The sequence below is a fragment of the Myxine glutinosa genome, chromosome 13 (assembly GCF_964187855.1).
Source record: "Myxine glutinosa chromosome 13, kmMyxGlut1.1, whole genome shotgun sequence".
NCBI classification, from domain to species: Eukaryota; Metazoa; Chordata; class Myxini; order Myxiniformes; family Myxinidae; genus Myxine; species Myxine glutinosa.
In genome coordinates, this window is record NC_136273.1 from 24726687 (window position 1) to 24746683 (window position 19997).

General features: G+C 41.8%; 1 protein-coding gene across 1 annotated transcript in view; it reads left to right on the forward strand.

The window, feature by feature from the left end:
* LOC144888731 (uncharacterized) overlaps positions 1-19997 on the forward strand; it is a 115067-nt gene that overhangs the window by 92002 nt on the left and 3068 nt on the right. The window contains exon 2 of the mRNA XM_078767883.1: positions 11442-11617. Coding sequence (XP_078624009.1) covers positions 11442-11617 — 176 coding nt within the window. The remainder of the gene's footprint in view (positions 1-11441; positions 11618-19997) is intronic.

The window sequence follows — 19997 nt, forward strand, 5'->3', positions numbered from 1 at the left end:
TTTGGTATTTTTTGGAATTTTATTTTAAGAATCGAGGCTCATGGAGGAGCGAGAACACCAAATGGTCAAGACATAACACAAGAAAAAGAAGAGTGGAAATTGGGAGGGAGTAGTGGGCACACCAACAGCAGGGTAGAGGGACAAAATAAGAGGAGCCCTGGAAGAAGAAAGGGCACAGGGAAGAACCAGAGCAAATGGGAGGAGAGGAGAAAATGTGCTGAACAGGTGCAAGCTCTCAATCACAGAAGTTGAAGGGAAAACTGGGGGAATAAGTGGAAATGGAACCAAAAAATGGAGAAGACGTTGAGGGAGCGGGAGATACCCAATAACCTGGAAAATGGAAAGAGTTGGGCTTTGGGGATGGGGGGGGGGGGGAGGGGGAGGAGAGCACTGAAATGGCAGTGAGTGCAACTGAGAGTAGCATGTGGGGGTGTGGCTGTGCCACTGATACAATGCCCCTTGTAGGTTAGAGTAAGAATATGGAATTGGGCCAGCATGGCAGCAATAGCTCACCTACTCTTGGCAAAGGACATTGTGGGGTCTTGAACGTCCACTATCTAATGCCAGCAGACGGGATGCCCAGTTTGACATCCATCCGAGTCGCCATGCCTGCGAAACCCCAGGGTGACAGTTTGTCGCTGGGCCGAGATTTGAAACCAGGCTTGATGTCTCTTAGGTGAGTGAGTGTGCATACCACGAGGCCGTCATGCCGGCTCAGAAGGTGCGAGACCAGAAAAGAGGCAGTAGAAGACAGAAAGACCCCTGACCTGGTTTGTGGTGTGAAAGTAATGGGCATAAACCAATGATTTTTTATGGCTTTGGTGTCCATGGCATCAAGATGAGCAGGGTGTGAGACAGGGATGCCAACTCAATGGGGAGAGAAACCCTTCACAGTCTGGCAGTATTCAGCGACAGCAGCTCTATTGATGAGAGAGGATATTAGTTAGAAGATAAAAAATAACAAGTTTCTGACAATTCGCCATGGGCAGGGGGGATTGATGGGGGAGGGGGGGGGGGGATTGAGATTGAGGGGGGGGGGAGGTTGGGGTGGAGAGAGGGGGTTGGGGTAGCCGGTTGTCAGTGCAGCCATATGAAAAGCTTTACTCTGGGGAAATGAGGCAGAAAATTGGGTGACTACTGCCACGAACGACCAGCGCAGAGAGCTTTGTGGGAAATCTCATGAAGCCGATGCCTCGGTTTGACTTGACGACAGTCGCCCTTTCGCCACAGACAAACAGCTCGACACCACAGAGTGCTTCACAGGCAATGCCTGTCATCGGCGATGGACGTCCGATCGGTCTTGCTCTGTCGCGTTCCATTCCTCACCTCGCTACAGTGCTTTCTAAGAGAATCCCTGTGGAATTTGAGCTGTGTTCGGTTCAGAAAACTGGCACCAGCACGACTGGAGGCCTCATTTTCGGTCATTTAACAACAAAAAACAACAACACTTTTTCCTCTCATTTTCTGTCAGTGATGAGCCTGGATACAGGAACCATGCAAGCAGTAACCCTGTCCACAAACATTACACCTTAATGGCCGACCATTGCTAGTAACCCATTTGGAAGGGTCAGCATGTCAGGAAGAGGTCTTTTGTAATATCTCAAAAATGCTGCTGTTTCTCATTCTGCTGATAATTGTATTTTCGGATTGTCGAATGGTAATGCTGGACAGTTCGTGCTTCTGAAAATCTGAACTATTCACATGAGAAATGCAGTCATAGCTGCTGGAATGGTGAACTGCTGCGGGCATGTACACATTGTGTAGGAACAATGTCAGAGGAGGGAAACAAAACAATGAGGCTGTGATTGAGTGTGTTCATAATCCTGTTCCTTCGGCTCTAAACTTAGTTCAGTGACTTGAAGCTTGACAATGGTGTGCAAACAGGATGGTGGGTCATCGTTGCATTTAAGCCTTCCACTTTTCAAGGCCCACCAAGATGACCCCCCCCCCTCCCCCCGTTTGCACCCCATCATGATGTCCTACCCTCCACCGTAATTTGAAAACTTAGCACCTATGTTCTGTAACCATCTGTGTAATTTGGATACTTCATTATAGCCATAAGAGCAGCCCAAGTGCACTACTTTTGTTTGTGGTGTGATAGGACATAGTTAAACGGGACACAGGAAAAGGTGTTGAGGGACTTTTGCGAAAACCTTTAATTCACATCCTTTAAAATGTTCAATATAAAGAAGCTTTAACATGAGTGACATGGTTGTTTGGAGTTTTGTGCACACCATCATTGGGGTTGTGGGAGGAGTGGGCAGGTGGAGGGAACGGGGCACATGAAATTGAGGATGTGGGAGGGATTGCGGATGTTGTCTGGAGGATGTCGATTCTGTAGAGAGTGTTGTTGGATGGGGGTTTTAAGGAGGAAGTACATCGTTTCTCTATTTCGGGACCTTTGAAAGGTGCTGCTCGTATAAGCTTGGGTATACCAACCGTTCATTCTTGCTGGTATTTGCACAAATATGAATTATGGCTACTAGCAACGGTACCCTCCCTATGGGGCTCCAATTGGGAGGCCCAAATGAAAAGGAGAAAATATCAGAAATTGAAGGCTTTTTTTATTTTAAACGATTTATATAAACATCCGTTAAATCAAATCACATGCAAATCACCAAAATCTAAACAGTATTTGTAGAATTTCAATAAAAGCCACATCACTGTTCATATCGGTAAATACTATTCCATCGTGTTTGGAAAAACTGGAAAATTGGTAAAATTGGAAAAATTGGGAAAAAAAATTGGAAAAACAATATAGCCCATTTTACTCCAGGGGGTCACAGGATTACCCACCCAAAATTTCGTTGCGATTGGTTCAGCCGTTTTTGCGGTACCTGGGAACGGACGGACGGACTGACATTTGGTGAATTATAGTAAGATTCCCAAGAACACCATGAATTTGCGATAAAATTGGCAATAACGCCTAACGTCCTTTCTCTCAAATAGACATCGGGTCTGAAATGACAATTGGGAGCTTCGTGTTGATGTAAATTGACTTTCCAAACCCACACCACCATTGCAAACTGACCTTTCAAGATTCCATTCATTCAACAACTATTTACAACTGTTGTGAAAATAGAACTTCACATTCACAGGTTGTTGAAGCAATTACGTATTTTCAGATTAATAACAACATAACTAGGTAAATTATTTTTCCTTTTATTCGATCGCACGGGAATAGCCTTTGGTCTGCGTTTTGCCGATGAACAGATTGCCTTCGTTTCAGACTCTGGCCGAGCCACAGACTTTTAGCCTAAAGCCTTCACTCCTGCAGTTACGGCTAATTTCTGTGGGATATAATCAAGGATGATTAACTTGCAGCAATGTCATTCTTCTTTTGTTTTTTTTACACCCCCTTTTACCCGAGTCTGCTGAATTGGCCACCAAGACCATTTGCTTCCGACTAACAGCTTGTCCTTGGCTATAAAGGGTGTGTGGACTTAAGAGGTCATTTGGGATAATCAGATGCTTGAACGGACTGCAGGCTTTCTATACGCAGCGTTTTACTGCTTTAAATGACGAATAGCTCATGAAACCATTTGTGTAATGCGACAATAATTGCAATATATTAGCGCAGTGCACTTTATAACTTTATCATACAGTATTGATGTGAAAATATCTTCAATTTGATTTGAAATTATTGTCCGCTATTGTCCTTATTATTAAATCATTTTATGATTCGTTATATTCACAATGTCATTGCTCCGATCTTGTAGAAATGAAGATTTTTTAAATCCCCATTCTTACCAAAAAAATAAAAATGAGATATTGTAATCAGGTTTCTGTCTATCCTTCCATCACGTAGTTATGATAACCACATGGCAAAAGGTTGCGAGAGCAGTATCATTTTGGCCCATCCCCTTGGGGCAATGAGGTGAGGTCAAAAGGTCATATGCCAACAAATGCAATTACGGGCACATTTTAAAACATAAAAAACAAGAAAAAGAGCAATCAGAGATTGCAAATCCTCACCAGGATGTATTTTCAGTGGTTTTAAAGGCTGTTGTGTTAAAACAAATATGGCGGCCGAACCACGTGACCGATGACGTCATCATTTTTTTTTTCTAAACCAATTTATTCCTAGATTATGCTCAAGAAATTTCATCTTGATCGGATGAAGTTTTGTAATTGTCGAATTATGACATCATAATGGAGGAACCTATGACAATGACATCATCATTAACATTTTATTCCCCATGGAGAGTTCTTTACAATGAGCCATGTCTTAATTTTTTCTATTCAGCGCTTTCGGCGATATAGAGGTGCAAAGTTTTTGGTTTTTCCAAGATGGCGGCCGAACCATGTGACCGATGACGTCATCATATTTTTTTTCTTCACCAGTTCATGCTGAGATGGCGCTCAAGAAATTTCATCTTGTTTGGATGAAGTTTTGTACTTGACGAATTATGACGTCATAATGGAAGCACCTATGACATCCTCATTAACATATTTTATTCCCCATGGAGAGTTCTTTTCAATGAGCCATTTCTCAATTTTTTCTATTCAGCACTTTCGGAGATATAGAGGTGCAAAGTTTTTCGGTTTTTCCAAGATGGCGGCCGAACCACGTGACCTATGACGTCATAATTATCATCAAAATTTCTACAGGTGTAGTTGCACCTATGGTGAAAATTTCCTGTCAATCAGACCAAGGGTTGCAGAGAAAATAATATTTATTCTGTGTAGACAAACAGACAGACAGAAGCAAACAAACAGACAAACAAACGGACTGAAATGCCATACCCTCTCCTCTGGCGAGGGTAATAAAAAAACTTTGTATATGCAATCAACATTGGGGGATGCATGAAATATGTCATTTTTTGGGATTCGCCTCCTGGTTCATGCCTCAGGGGGTGGGGACTTCAGGTGGTCACAGGGGTCAAACCAGAAGATTTTTTTTAAAACTCAAAATTAGATATTGGGTCATTCCTGGTGGAACGTTTTGCCATCTTTCAACTTTTCTTTTGGTGGGAAGCGTGGGGATTTGTGATGGCAATGACGTTGCCCTCGCTCTCCTATTTATTTTTGTGGTTTCAAAGTGTTTTGACATAAATATCCTTTATAAACAATGTATGATTATAAATGATGCATCTGTAAGCCAAACGATAATTGTTTGACTATTGGATTACTTTTGGCTACTATTTATCAATATTACCAATAGATTGGCATTTGCATTATTACTACTAAGGTCAATAGTTTACTATTGGCCTGAGGAAGGCTGCTGGGAAGTGGATGAAACATTGACTGAGACTTGATCTGCTCTTGCTTGTTCAGTACTAAACTTGCAGGGTATGTATGTTTACCTTTTTGTTTGGATGCGCTTTTTTGTATACGTCCACCATCAGCTAGACTACAAAATATTCGGCAAGGCACAAGGTCACATGATTATTGTGTGGCCATTGGCAACTCAAGGGTGGGTCGTTATGAGGCTTGTTTCTTTCCCTTCGCCACTAAGCTCTGGAATTATTTACCTTCCCATGTCTTTCCTCGCAGTTATAATCTGTCCTTTTTAAAAGGCAGGTTTTCCAGTTCCTCAAAACTTTTTAGATTATTTTTCCTTATTTTCACCTACTATTTCTTCAGTTGTTCTTTTTGTTTAATTTAAGGCGTTGCCTCGATGAGGATGATACAGTCCGTGACTGGACTATTTAACGTTGAAAAAAAGTGTGATTGGAGCATTTAGCATTGAAAAAAAAGTGTATATATATATATCAGTTACTATGCGATTTCATACCATCAGTGGTGAACCGCCATTATGGTATCCCATCCAGCTATGCTGTACCTTAATGGGAGCGATAAGTACCATCTGCCACATGACACATTATCTCTGGTATCCACTCGTTATATGGAATCGCCTGGATGCAGCCGGGAGCAACCAATCCAAATATATCTTCAGTTCTCCAGCTTTCAATGAGCATACGTAATGACGTCACTGCCATGTACGTACGCTCTGCCTGTCAAGCTCTCAAGAGAACCCTCCGACAGAGCAGAATTTTGATCTTAGTTCAGATACTGTCAAAATGATGATGATTTGATGCAGTCAAACTTCTGCACAAAAGGGTGAAACCAGGTCGGTAACTGTGAGTTTTACATACACTTATGTTTACATACATACATATATATATCGATATTTTAGAGTTTTTGTCTGTTTCTTTATATATGCTTCAAAAACGAAAAAACTGCTGAACTAAATCCAACCACATTTTGTATTTTGCCAAAGGATACCCCAAGTATGGTTTCTATCTGGGTAGCATATCTGTTGGAGGGGGTTCAGGGCAGGGGGTATACCCCAATTCGAAATCTTGATGTGTATCTATAGCGCCACCTAGTGGTATCTGGTATTACAAATCATCTCATAAAGAAAGTTTAAACAGCTTGATAATAAGCAATACAGTGATGTTGAAATCTGAGTGAGAATAATTCGAAATTTTCAAAATGTTTCATTTCCCTCATTTCAAGCGGAGGTTCAAACCACAACATCCCACACTGGGCTTCGTAGGAAAGCGAAAGTGACATGATATTTCAGTGACTTATGATATTTCAGTGACTCGGATATTTCTTCGTCCCTTACTCCTCAGTCACATTTGCTCTACGGCTAGGATACGGCGGCCGTACCCCCCCTAAATTGACAGAAACGTGCGGCGGCCGCAGAGTTTCTGAGGTGGCCTCAGGGTGGCCCTAGGGCGTATGGCTATCTTTTACAGGCCGTAGGGGTCGTCGTGGAATTATAGCGCGGAGTTATAACTTTTTTCATTTCTAGGTCGGCCGTAGCAATTTGACAAGCCGTAGCCATGACAACTGTAAGTGCTGTTATACATATGAAAAAGAACTGGTATATATACCCACTCGTTACCGTCCGTCTGGCCGCACGTTCACCTTAGGGCCCCCCTGCGGTCGCCTTGCGGGCACCTTGAGGCTACCTTGCGTCTGCTTTGAAAATTCTATGGCCGCCGCAGGGACGCCATAAGGTCACCGTGCGACATCAAATCAAAGACCGTACGGCACCCCCACGTTTTCGGTCTCCACAATTTCTAAATACCCTGTGCGGCTACCCGAAAAAAAAAACATATGTGACTGCTACATTGTGTGACCGTGGAAATACTGCGGCCGCCCTATAATTGCTAGTGGCCGTAGATTTTTTAGACCCTACGGCCGCCGAGACAAATGTGACTGAAGCATTACTTACCAACCGATTGCTCTGAAACCTGCTATGGCCCTTCCAATCGATGGATCGCTCGGTCTTAGATTCTTCGATTCCGTATCGGGGGGCCTCCCAGGGGATTCGGGGGGGGGGAGGAGGGGTGGTGGTGGGAGAGAGGGGGGGGGGGAGGATCTCCCAGGGTGTTCTCCAAAATCAGCAGTGAACTGGAGCTCTTCTGCACAAGAACTTTTTTTAATCATCAAAAAAAATTCCCATCAAAGTTGCCGGTCTGACGTCAAAACTAGGCCGGCACCTAAGCACACTCATGGTTTCGTATTTTGAAGAAAAAAAAACGTTATTTAGTTAAAATCTGCAGCCAATAACTCGCAAGATGTGGACTTGAACGATATTCTGTGTCAAATGTCAAAGTTTGATTTGATTTGGTTGATTTGTTTGTGAAATAAATGTTAGCTCTTTCACGAGCCTCGATTCAGTATACAAAAAAAAAAGAAAAATTCTTTTCAAAAATGAAATTCTGTTTAAAATACTCAGCTTTGATCTTTTTTTTGTGTTTTTGTAAAACACCATTGCAATAATCAGCATTATTAAATTCCTCTCTCATTGACCCAGTTGATTATTATTCACCTTGACGACATAGTAAATGGCGAGTGCAGACAGTGCAGAGCCGACAGAAGGATCACAGAAGGTCATCGTTCGTATGCAGCACAAGGCCGAGGGAGCGGCTGTGCCACTGATGCAGTGCCCTCTGCTGGTTAGGGCAGGAATTTGTAATTTGTTCAGGGTGCCGGCGATAGCTTGCCTTCTCTTCACGAAGGATGGGATATTTTAGGTCCACCAACGAATGCCGGCAGCCGGGACGCCCGTTTAACGTCCATCCGAGGGACGGTACACACATTGGATGAACGATGCTTCCTTTGAAACACTGGAATGGCAGTTTATAGCTGGGTCGTGATTCAAACCCAGACAAGACAGCTTCGGAGGCGATTGTGCGTACCTCTCGGAGTTTAGGCCATATAGTCAGGTTCACTATGTTAACAAATATAATTTCGTTCAAAATTTTGGGAGATTAGCAAACCTGTACATTTTTGGAATCTTCAGAGCATGGAGAATCCGAAAATCAATGTTGGCATTTGCACAGACACCTGCATGGCCGCCATTTTGGATTTTCAAAATGGCCGCCATAAAATACATATTTTGCGCTATCTCGGCTTCTAGTCAACCTAGAGACTTAATTAAATATGCTAATCCTATGTTTTCTGGGTCAAGGAATCCAATAAATGCTTCAAAATAGTGCTCAGGATTATAGAAAAGCAACAAACAAAGGTAATTGAAAACAATTGTCTTTATATTTGTGATATAACTGTATTACATAATACATGATATTTCAAGTCCTTTGAAGTTATAGGTATGGGTTTATAAAGCAAGAAAGCAGCCTTGTTAGTATCAGATTGAGCTATAAGTCCTATACACAGGATCTACTAGGTCTATACCATTCAGGAATATGCTTTTACAGATCTTCATCACTGTCCTGAGTGTCATTTTTGCAAAGGTGTGTACGCAATTGCCAACATTTTTGGATATTTTTGGATTTGGAATTTTTGAATTTGAATTTTTTTTTAGAATTTTTGGATTCCTCATGCTCTGAATATTCCAAAAGTGTATAGTTTTGCTAATTTCCCCAAAAAATTGAACGAAAAAACATAGTGAACCTGACTAATACTGTCAGTCAAAGGATAAGGTGTCAAACAGGTATGCCATTGCGAGTGTAATGGCACCAAAATAGTGTTTGTGTTTTACACTTTAAACTTGTATCCCGAGCAATTGTTGTTTACCTTCTCCACAAATGCACTATCACCAGGATGGTTGTGCTGTAGTGTGGTGTGTTTACGTTTCTCCACCGATTAGCCAAGGCTATTAACCTTGCTTATCAAGCCCATTAACCGGTGCACCGGAGACACCCGAACGCAAGGCCGCACATCGACAGCGGCAGCAGGTACGATCTGGACAGACTTTGGGTTTGTTACCTTCACGGTAGATTCACCATCTCGATATCGGTTCAGTGAGCCAACGTTATTTATTACCATGTAGTAGATGCCTGGATTATTACGAACATTGCGAGCTTTAACCAGGCCGGGTGTGAAAGGAAGCAAATGAAAGATTACTTGGAGTGACGTGAGAGGAAGCAAATGGCAAAGAGATAATTAAATTGCTAAATTCATTACTCGTTTATATCTCCCTCTGAGGCGTGATCGATCATTCCCTCGAATTTGGGCAACTTCCTCTCGTGCTTTCAGATTCCAAGGATGCGTCGATGTCTTCTCTTGGGGTCATCTTTTTACATTGAGAAATTTCAGTGCAATGGCAGCTTTAAAAAAAAACTTGCTTTGTTGAAGGTGCGTTTTGTTTGTCGATCACCAATTGGACTAAATTATTTTATCCCCAAAGGCGAAAGGTACAATTGATGTGGGAGGACGACTTTGCAATCGTGGTGCAGAATTGTAATGAGAGGAAGGCAATGGAAGGAAAAGGAAAGAAAAGTATTGGATTCTTTGTGGGACCAACCATTCTTATTTGAATACAACCTGGTGTACCTGGTGTTGTTCCTTGCCCTTCTAATCCTGTTGGCATTCTGAAGAAATCAAATTTTTTTTTTCTTCTATTTTTCGTAGGTGCTCAAAGCACTTTCCTACATCCACTAAAGAATGGGGTCAGGGATCATTAGCCCCTCCCCTGCACAGCAGGAGATGGTGTTTTGTAATCACTTCGGTGTGTGTGTGTGTGTGTGTGTGTGTGTGTGTGTGTGTGTGTGTGTGTGTGTGTGTCCAAGCCGTATATATATATATATATATATATTACCATTTGAGCTATTGTCATAAAAAAATGACTATAATCGTCAATTTTGTCGTCAATTTTTTTTTTCATAAAATCGTCAATTTTCATTTTTTATTTAAAAAAAACAAAAAACTTTTTATTATTTTGCGCATACGGAAGACGAAGAAGACGTCTGAATGTAAAAGGACGCGGACAGGCTTTGCATTTTCAGATGCTTCCTAGTTTAATATTACTTTTCACATAGCTACAAAGGCTTAGGCACTATAGAGTGATTAAAAAACAGAATCACAAAAATTGGACTTAAAAAAAACTGTTTTCATTATTTTGAGCATACGGAAGACGAAGAAGACGTCTGAATGTAAAAGGACACTTACAGGCTTTGCATTTTCAGATCCTTCCTCGTTTAATATTACTTTTCACATAGCTACAAAGGCTTAGGCACTATAGAGTGATTAAAAAACCAAATCCCAAAAATTGGACTTAAAAAAAAAAAATTAAGAAGACGAAGAAGACGTCTGAATGTAAAAGGACGCGGACAGGCTTTGCATTTTCAGATGCTTCCTAGTTTAATATTACTTTTCACATAGCTACAAAGGCTTAGGCACTATAGAGTGATTAAAAAACAGAATCACAAAAATTGGACTTAAAAAAAACTGTTTTCATTATTTTGAGCATACGGAAGACGAAGAAGACGTCTGAATGTAAAAGGACACTTACAGGCTTTGCATTTTCAGATCCTTCCTCGTTTAATATTACTTTTCACATAGCTACAAAGGCTTAGGCACTATAGAGTGATTAAAAAACCAAATCCCAAAAATTGGACTTAAAAAAAAAAAATTAAGAAGACGAAGAAGACGTCTGAATGTAAAAGGACGCGGACAGGCTTTGCATTTTCAGATGCTTCCTAGTTTAATATTACTTTTCACATAGCTACAAAGGCTTAGGCACTATAGAGTGATTAAAAAACAGAATCACAAAAATTGGACTTAAAAAAAACTGTTTTCATTATTTTGAGCATACGGAAGACGAAGAAGACGTCTGAATGTAAAAGGACACTTACAGGCTTTGCATTTTCAGATCCTTCCTCGTTTAATATTACTTTTCACATAGCTACAAAGGCTTAGGCACTATAGAGTGATTAAAAAACCAAATCCCAAAAATTGGACTTAAAAAAAAAAAATTAAACTTCCCCCCCCCCCCCCCCCCCTTTAAACACTCCCAGGCACTCATTGATGAACCTCTGAAAGTTTGACGAAGATCTGTCAGCCATCTCTGAGAAAAATGGCAACACAGAGACAAATGGCTCTGTTATACTAGAGATTGTAATCATAAGTGTAAATATAATGTTTGTCTTTTTCTCTTCCCTCTGTTTGCACGTGTTTATGAATCATAAAATGCCAATAATGAATAACGTGTGGCCTTGCTCATTCTGTGTGACTGGCAGAGGTGGAGCGCGGTGCGGTGGAGGCTGGATCACGATCTTCATGTGGGAGAGGGAAAGCCAAGGCGGGTGCACCACGGGGGTCGTGCGGGCAGCCCCTCTTGCGAACAGGCCTCACGTGGCAACCACGCTTTTGCTTCCTTTCTCAGAGTCAACTGTTACTCATGGAAAGCGAGGAGGTGAACCATAGATTACCAGCAGACTCGTACTGTGAGAGTCAAATGTCTGACTGCGGATTTAAATAATATTATTTCTAAAAAAACAAAAACTATTTGTTATTGAGCAATTTTCCACGTTTTACTCAAATCAATTGAATTTATTTTGGCTCACTACCTCTGCACCAAAGGTGGGTGGAGGTTATATTTTCACACCTGTCTTTGTGGATAGGTTGGGTGTGTTACAAGGTTGAATTGATTATATTTTGGTGAAGATCTGGATCTGGATACGAGAATTTTTAAAGTGATTCTTCACCATTGAGAGATGGAGCCAAAAACGATATATTGCACGATATCTCAGAAAGTTATGGACAGATTCGGACGAAACTTGGTGGACAGGTTGGGTGTGTGACAAGGATTAATAAATTCGATTTTGGTGGAGATCTGGATCTGGAGAATACGAGAATTTCTTACATTTTCAAGTGATTCTTCACCATTGGGAGATGGGGCCAAAAATGATATATCATGATAATTCAAAAAGTTGTCTTCGGATTATGATAAAACTTGGGTGGACGAGTTGTTTAGGTGACAAGATCAAACTGATTCGATCTTGGTCCAGGCCCGGATGCAGATCTGGCCTATCAGTGGGATACGATACGTAAACTGGTCAACCTGACGGGGGATATGCACTCTACCGAGTACTGTTATAGTTTGTACAGGGGCGAGGCTGATGAGGTGGGCTGAATATCTTTATCAAATCAAAAGACAGGGTGGTTAAACTACAAATGGCATTCTGAAGGCTGAAGGCATTCTGAAGGTTACCAAAACCAAAAACCAAAAATATTAATAATTTTCATTAATTAAAAAAAAAAATTAAATTAATTTTTTATTACCAAAAAGGGATGCGATCTTGGCGAAGCCTCGCACCAGGTCTTTCACACAGGAACAACCAAAAGGTTATTGTGTTTTGCCTTTTGTGCCGGGGGGTGTCCCAAAGGATTGGCAGAGTTTTAAAATTGGCAGGTGTGAGGGTAAGTTACAAACCTATGTTCACCATGAAACAGGCACTTGTGCATGTCAAGGATAAGCTTCCCAGGAATGACCGGGCAGGGGTGGTATACAGGGTTCCCTATGTTTGTGGGGCTGAATATATTGGAGTGACAGGGAGAACATTGAGACAAAGGGTCAATCAGCACTGCAAGGTCTTCGAGTGCAACTATCCAAAGAGATCTGCCATTGCCAAACATGGTCTGAAGGCTGGCCATGTTTCCCCTATGGGATAATGCCAGCATTTTGGGTGCAACCCCCAGTAAACGAAAGAGGATTTTGGAGGCATGGCATGTGGAGGAGTCTGTTGTGTCGCTCACAGAGAAAGTGTTGGACTTACCACTAGCGTTTGGCCCTCTCAGGCAGAAACGTACCAGAGAAACTGCGTCACCAAGCATATCAATTATTACCTCGGTTGCTGTCACTTGGGTATATATTCTTACCTGAGGTTTGGATGTATCCGTTTAGCTTAATTCGTTTAATTTACCACCATCACTTGAAGCAATTAATCATGTTGTTTGTTTTACATCGATTTATTTGAATTATGCTACGTTTTGTTTGATTCAACGGGTGATTTAACAGTTGTTTTGATGTAACATCACAAGGTGTGCTTTCAGTTGGTTCAACGGTTTTGGTTTTAATTTACGATTTAAATTTGAATGGCACGAGTTTTTCCAGAATAGCATTGATTGGTGGTTTCGGTGTCCGCCCCCACCCCCCCTCCCCTTTTCCCTTATATAAGGGAGGGTATAGAGTTGTTCTGCTTTACTCTTGAGAAAGGTCAGTGGATGCACGTTTATCTGTGTTGCTGATCGAAACGTCAAGCAGTTGTTTGTTTGCTCATTAAATGTTGGAGAAAGAAAAATGGATTCATTTGATATATATATACATATATATCTATATATATATATATATATACAGTCACGTGAAAAAGTAAGTACACCCCATGTAAAGTTTTGACTTTTTCAACATACAGCTATTTGATCTTCATTTCAACAATATTGACAGATAAAGGTGATATAATATAACAAATATTGTTTCGGATCCCGGATTTAGAGGAGTTACTATTCATGTCATTGCTTATTAATGTTTATTCTATTAAAGGTTGTTGTGGTTAAAGGGTTAGAGAGGCTCCGGATAACAGGAGACCGGAAACGGGATAGTGAACCGAAAGAAGAAAAAAGACACGAGGTCCGGGAGAAGCGGCGATCTTCTTCTTCCTCGCCGAGCTCCGACGCGAGCGGTGTCGATATTGAGCAGCGTGGGGAACGCTGCGTTTGAAAGCCCGTCTGGCGAGAGGAGTTACCTGCGCGGGGTAATTACCGGTTACGCGTCAAGTTGCCGTGGGTTCGTGCACGGAACCAAGCGTCCGGCACAGTTCACCTCAACGTCTACAAGGACGCGTACGGGTCGCACCTTGGGCCTCGCGCGCTTTGCGAGCCGCGCCTTGCTTTGCCCGCTTTGCTTTGCAAGGAGGTGTGCGCTGCAGCAGCTGTTCCCGGTACGCGACGTGCACGTTTGGAGCACGTCAGCCAGGGGTTCGTTCAACCGCCCGTGTGCGGAGAAGTCGACCTTCACCTTGGTCTGGAGGGGCCCAGAGACATTGTGAGGGACAGTGACCATTGAGGGGTCGTGAGTGGGGAAAGGGGGGAAATATATGGGATGGCCATCTTAGTAATATTGGTGATTGATTGTTGATGGTTGTTGATTGATTGGGGAATATATTATTGAGTAATCCGGATCTTTGGTGTGGGGTTTCTTATTGACTTGAATTATTGTGTCTTTCATATTGATTGCGCTGCGAAAGCGTATAAATCAGAGATCTTTCTGGCGGGGTCCTCCCACGGTCCGGGGGGGTCACCAAGACCAGGTAGTTACCGGGAGGACCACGAAACAATATCATGAAACATTTACATTTTGGAGACCATTGTATAATTTAAATAAACATAAATGCAAATTTCGCAGGTGGAAAAAGTAAGTACACCCCTACATTTATCACTACTTCAAATACCTAAAATTAGAATCAGGTGCACCAGCTCATGTGCAAATGATTAGAACATCATTCGAGAGGATCTTGGAGGAACCTGTCTTATTTAAACCTCAGACATTTAGTTTGGTTTGCTCTTTGTTGTTGAAGTGTGTGGTGTCACCATGCCTAGATCAAAAGAGCTCTCTGAGGCCTTCAGAAAGAAGGTTATAGATGCCTACGAGTCTGGGAAAGGATTTAAAAAGATCTCCAAACAATTTGAAATCAATCTTTCAACTGTCTGGAAGATCATCTACAAGTGGAGAAGATTCCAAACAACTGCCAACTTGTTCAGGCCTGGCCGCCCCAGCAAGTTCAGCCCGAGAGCAGACCGCAAGATGCTGAAAGAAGTCTCTAAGAACCGCAGAATGTCATCACGGGACCTACAGGTAGCTCTTTCCACTGTTGATGTCAAAGTGCACGAGTCTTCCATTAGAAAGAGGCTGCACAAATTTGATGTACATGGGAGGTGTGCCAGGAGGAAACCTTTGCTGCCCAGAAAGAACATCAGGGCAAGACTAAAGTTTGCCAATGAACACCTAGGCAAAGACCAGCGCTTCTGGAACAATGTGCTCTGGACAGATGAGTCAAAGGTAGAGCTATTTGGCCACAGTACCAGAAGACATGTTTGGTGAAAACCAAAGACAGCATTTGACCACAAGAACCTGATACCAACTGTAAAGCATGGTGGTGGAAATATTATGGTTTGGGGCAGCTTTGCTGCATCAGGGCCTGGGCAGCTCACCATCATAGAATCCACTATTAATTCTTCATTGTACCAGAGGGTGCTTGAGGATAATGTGAGGCCATCTGTCGGAAAGTTGAAGCTCAACCGAAGGTGGACCTTGCAACATGACAATGACCCTAAAGATACCATTAAATCCACCAAGGAATGGCCGAAAAGAAAGAAATGGAGGGTTCTGGAATGGCCAAGTCAAAGCCTGGATCTAAATCCCATCGAGATGTTGTGGGGGGATTTGAAACTAGCTGTGCATGCAATTGTGCATGCTGTGCAACAATTTTTTGTTGAATAAATTATTGCAAAGTCAACTTTTCATTGTTTTTTGTTCAATGAGATCACCTTTATCTATAGATACTGTTTAAATGAAGATCAAATATTGATATGTCCACATATGTTAAAAAGATAAAAAACATTTCATGGGGTGTCCTTACTTTTTCCACATGCGAAATTTGCATTTATGTTTATTTAAATTATACAATGGACTACAAAATGTAAATGTTTCATGAGATTTGTTATATTATATCACCTTTATCTGTCAATATTGTTGAAATGAAGATCAAATATCTGTGTGTTGAAATACGTATGTTGAAAAAGTCAAAACTTTACATGTGGTGTACTTACTTTTTCACGTGACTGTGTGTGTGTGTGTGTGTGTGTGTGTGTGTGTGTGTGTGTGTGTGTGTGTGTGTGTGTGTGTGTGTGTGTGTGTGTGTGTGTGTACACACGCATACTGTGTATCACATAAACATACAAATAATTAGATTGGAGAGAAAGGGCAAATTCAGACATGAGGTAGTATTTTAATAGTCAAATGTGGAATGAGAAGTGTACACTGTTATAGGCAAGTATCTATCATCTAGTCTTTGATGAATTTCATTTCAACCTTCAATTTGTCGAGCCAGCCTCGTATGAAATAGCTTACAGGGGTTGCAAAGGAGTTGATAGAATGTAAAGGCCTTATTACAAAGGTTGGGATTGCTATGTCACTTTTCACGAACAGCCAATATACACTCGCTTTCACATCACTGACAATGTCCCCAAGAAAGGGAAGCCCGGACTAACTCTTGAAATTGGAACATGCAGAACTGAATTCAGCTTTGTATAAAGGTGGGTGCAAGGCTGGAAAGTAGTCTCGTTACATATGCTATTTTTGTTTTTCTTAAATCCAAATATCACAGAAGTGTGAACCATCAACAGGTAGATAGCAAGATGTCAGTTGTCTTGGAGGAGTGGGTGGAAATGTAGGATTGAGCAGAATGCACCTAACCAATTTCACAGTTGGGTGAAACGAGGTGCAAATGTCTGGCAAGCTTGGACTTGGGGACATTTAGGTGGAGCGTGTTGGTTGATGAATGTGTGCAGTCTGTTGTGGCTGGGGATGTGTGGGTGGTTGAGAGGGTGTGCGGTAAAATTCGAGTTGAAAGACCCTGGAAGACAAAAAAAACAACACCAACCTATTTGTTGTGCAAGGTATACACAAACACATTATAATATATTATAATTAAAATCCACTCATCCAGATTGGATTTAAAAAAAAGAAACGTCTTTTGACTGGGCCGAACAGAATAAATTGAGGGGTTGCGATGAAATTTGGATTCTCTAATCAGAATTACAAGACTGTTAATTATGCCTACAAAGTTTGATGGCGATGCTTGAAGCCGCTGAGAGAGGAGATAGGAAACACGACAGACAGACACCATAATATTATTTTCTGTGGATGGATATAATGAAAGTTCTAGATTTTAAATATCAAAAAGTTCCAGAATCTGTCTTCATTTCGACAAATATTTGTGAACTTTAGCCAAACAAACCTTTACATGTCCTGAAATCGTTTACTTTTGAGTGCTGATTTGCATCACATTGCTATTCGTTATCATTGAGTCTTGTTTGAAAGTGCTGCATTACACACAAATTCCTCTCCTTCCTTATCGATAACCACAAGCAGAAAAAGTCACTGGGAGACGAATCTGGAAAATATGGTGTTTGTGGTTATCATATACAGTGTTGTAAACATGATCTTTTGATTATTGTAACTGTCTCTCCTGTCATAAAGCAGTATTACACATGTCGTAAAACACACAAAAACAAGATTACATTTAACGCACACAAGAGCTGTTTACATGACTACGTCCTCTTCAAGTCACATTATTCATTTAACCTATCAATACTTGCAGTGCCTTCAGAAAGTATTCACACCCCTTGACTTTTCTCACATTTTGTTGTGTTCCAGCCTGAATTTAAAATGGGTTTAATTGAGATTTTTATTGTCATTGATCTACATATTATTGTCATTGATCTCATCGAGTACCAGCTTGCTGGGATGAATGATCCCGGTGTGTACCCCGATTTAGAATAGGTACACCGTATCCCTGCGCATCTTAAGAGGCGACTAAGGGTTGGCGTCAGGAAGGGCATCTGGCCATAAAAAAACATTGCCTCAAACAGAGAACCATGATTGTCATGGGGCCCGCAAGGCTAACCCACGCCCCAGCGGGGAAAAATGGCCTTAAAAACGATCATTCATTCATTCATAATTAAAATCCACATCAGTGCGCTTTAGTCCATCATACCTCTGCCATGTCTACCCTCTGATTAACCCTCTGACCGACTGCAGAGAGTGCTAATCACGCAGCTAACTCCGAGTAGATAGTTTGCCTAGGGCACCATCATGCAATGGCCAAATATTTTTGAAAGATGCTTTGGGATTTTAAATATTCTACAACCTAAATGTAGATAGGAAAGCAATTGTGCTATCAACTGACCTATGTTTCAACCACAAATGGGGCAGCAGGTTGGTTGAAAGTTGTCTGTTGCAGTTGTTGTTGTTGTTGCAGTTGCAGTTGCAGTTGTCTGTCTGTTGGTTGAAAGATTGTCAGCAATCTGCATAATGGAAGCTCAAGGATGACATGCACTCAAGGTTAATGAGTAAAGAAAAAATATAGGTAGGGATGGAGGATGACTTGAGGTGGTGTGTACTGTCATCTTGAATCCCTGCAAGGAAGAGTTGTATTGGAAGGAGGTTCCACACGCAGGTGAAGACGGGAACAAAGAAGCATGCAGGTGAGCAGCGAGCTTAGATTTGTGAGCTTTATAGGATGGGAGGAGTAGAGGAATGAAAGAGCAGAGGGTGCAAGAGCTGAGGAAATGCAGTAGAAAAAGCACCAACCTGTCTGGTATGAGAGAGTTGCAGATGCTGTGTGTTGGGAAAAGGCAATTATATTCTTCTTCATTCGTATGCAGAACTGGGCTGTGGGGTAGCATCATTGGCTGAGGGCATGGCTGTGCTGCTGATGCATTGCCCTCTGCTGGTTAGGGCAGGAATTTTGAAGTTGGTGCTGGTGCCGACGATAGCTCATCTACTCTTTACGAAGGACACCATGGGATCTTTAACGTCCACCATTCGAGGGACGGCACACACATTGATGAATCACCCTGCCTATGAAACACCGGAATTGCAGTTTTAGCTGGGTCCGGATTAAAACTTAGGCTAGGCAACTTAGAGGCAAGTGTGCGTACCTCAAGGCCATCCTGTCAGCCAAACAATGATATTGTGAGCTTAGGATTCCACATAATCGAGTACAAACAGACATGATGCTGGAGTACCAGCCCATGGGGGAGAGCAGTACTTCACAGAATTACAAAGGCCTTCTAGGCTTCTAAGTAAGTCTGCTTTTTCAAGGAATGACTTGGAATAATGAAGGATTCCCAGTTTGGTGGTGGGGTTTCAAGGTCAGCTTTGCTATATGGTCAGCCCATGAGAGGTTACGGCTGGTAGTGAGGCCTAGAAGTTCAAGAGGCTGAACCTCTTCCAGTCGGTGACGATGAGAATAGATAGGTTTGGAACTTTGGTATTTTGAGTGAAGACAGAGTTCAAGATCCTTGCAGGGTGACAGGGAAAAGTTGTGGTATTTGTCAGGTTTGAAAGACCTGCTCCATGTGCTTGACCAGTATCTGATCCTTTCCAAGTCAGCAGAGAGAGAAGCCGCTGCTACCAGTCTAACTGCCAGTTTGTGCATAAGGAACAGTTTGTTGTACGTTGCATAAAAAAACCCACCTTTAGAGGCCATTTTTTTTCCCCGCAAAGCGGGGGTTGGCCTTTTTCGGGCACCGTGGTTGTTGTTGTTTTTTGTTGGTCCCCTTTTTTTGAAGCAATGTTTTACGGCCGGATGCCATTCCTGCCGCCAACCCTGTTTGTCGCCTTTATGACAAACAGGGAATTACCAGTGAACTGGTACTCAATTAGCCGACCTCGGGAGGATGACAGGCTGAGTCAACCCTTTGCAGTCAATGTTGCATGATGCCAAAAAATTGCAAGAAAACTTTTTATGGTATTTTTATATATTTTATTAGGTCTACAGAACAACATATTAAAAGTTGCCAAAAAATGTATTACCAGAAAGGGTCTAAATATGGCATTAGTAAAAATAACTGGATGTGCAATTCACAAAAAAACAAAAACTGACTAAAATACTCCTAAATGCCAAAAGAGTAACACAGTCTACCCTCGAGAAATTAGTTTCGCTCTGCAGAGCGTATGTTCCAACATGTTGGTGGGATGTTGAATTTTACGGTATGTGGATTTCTTTGTG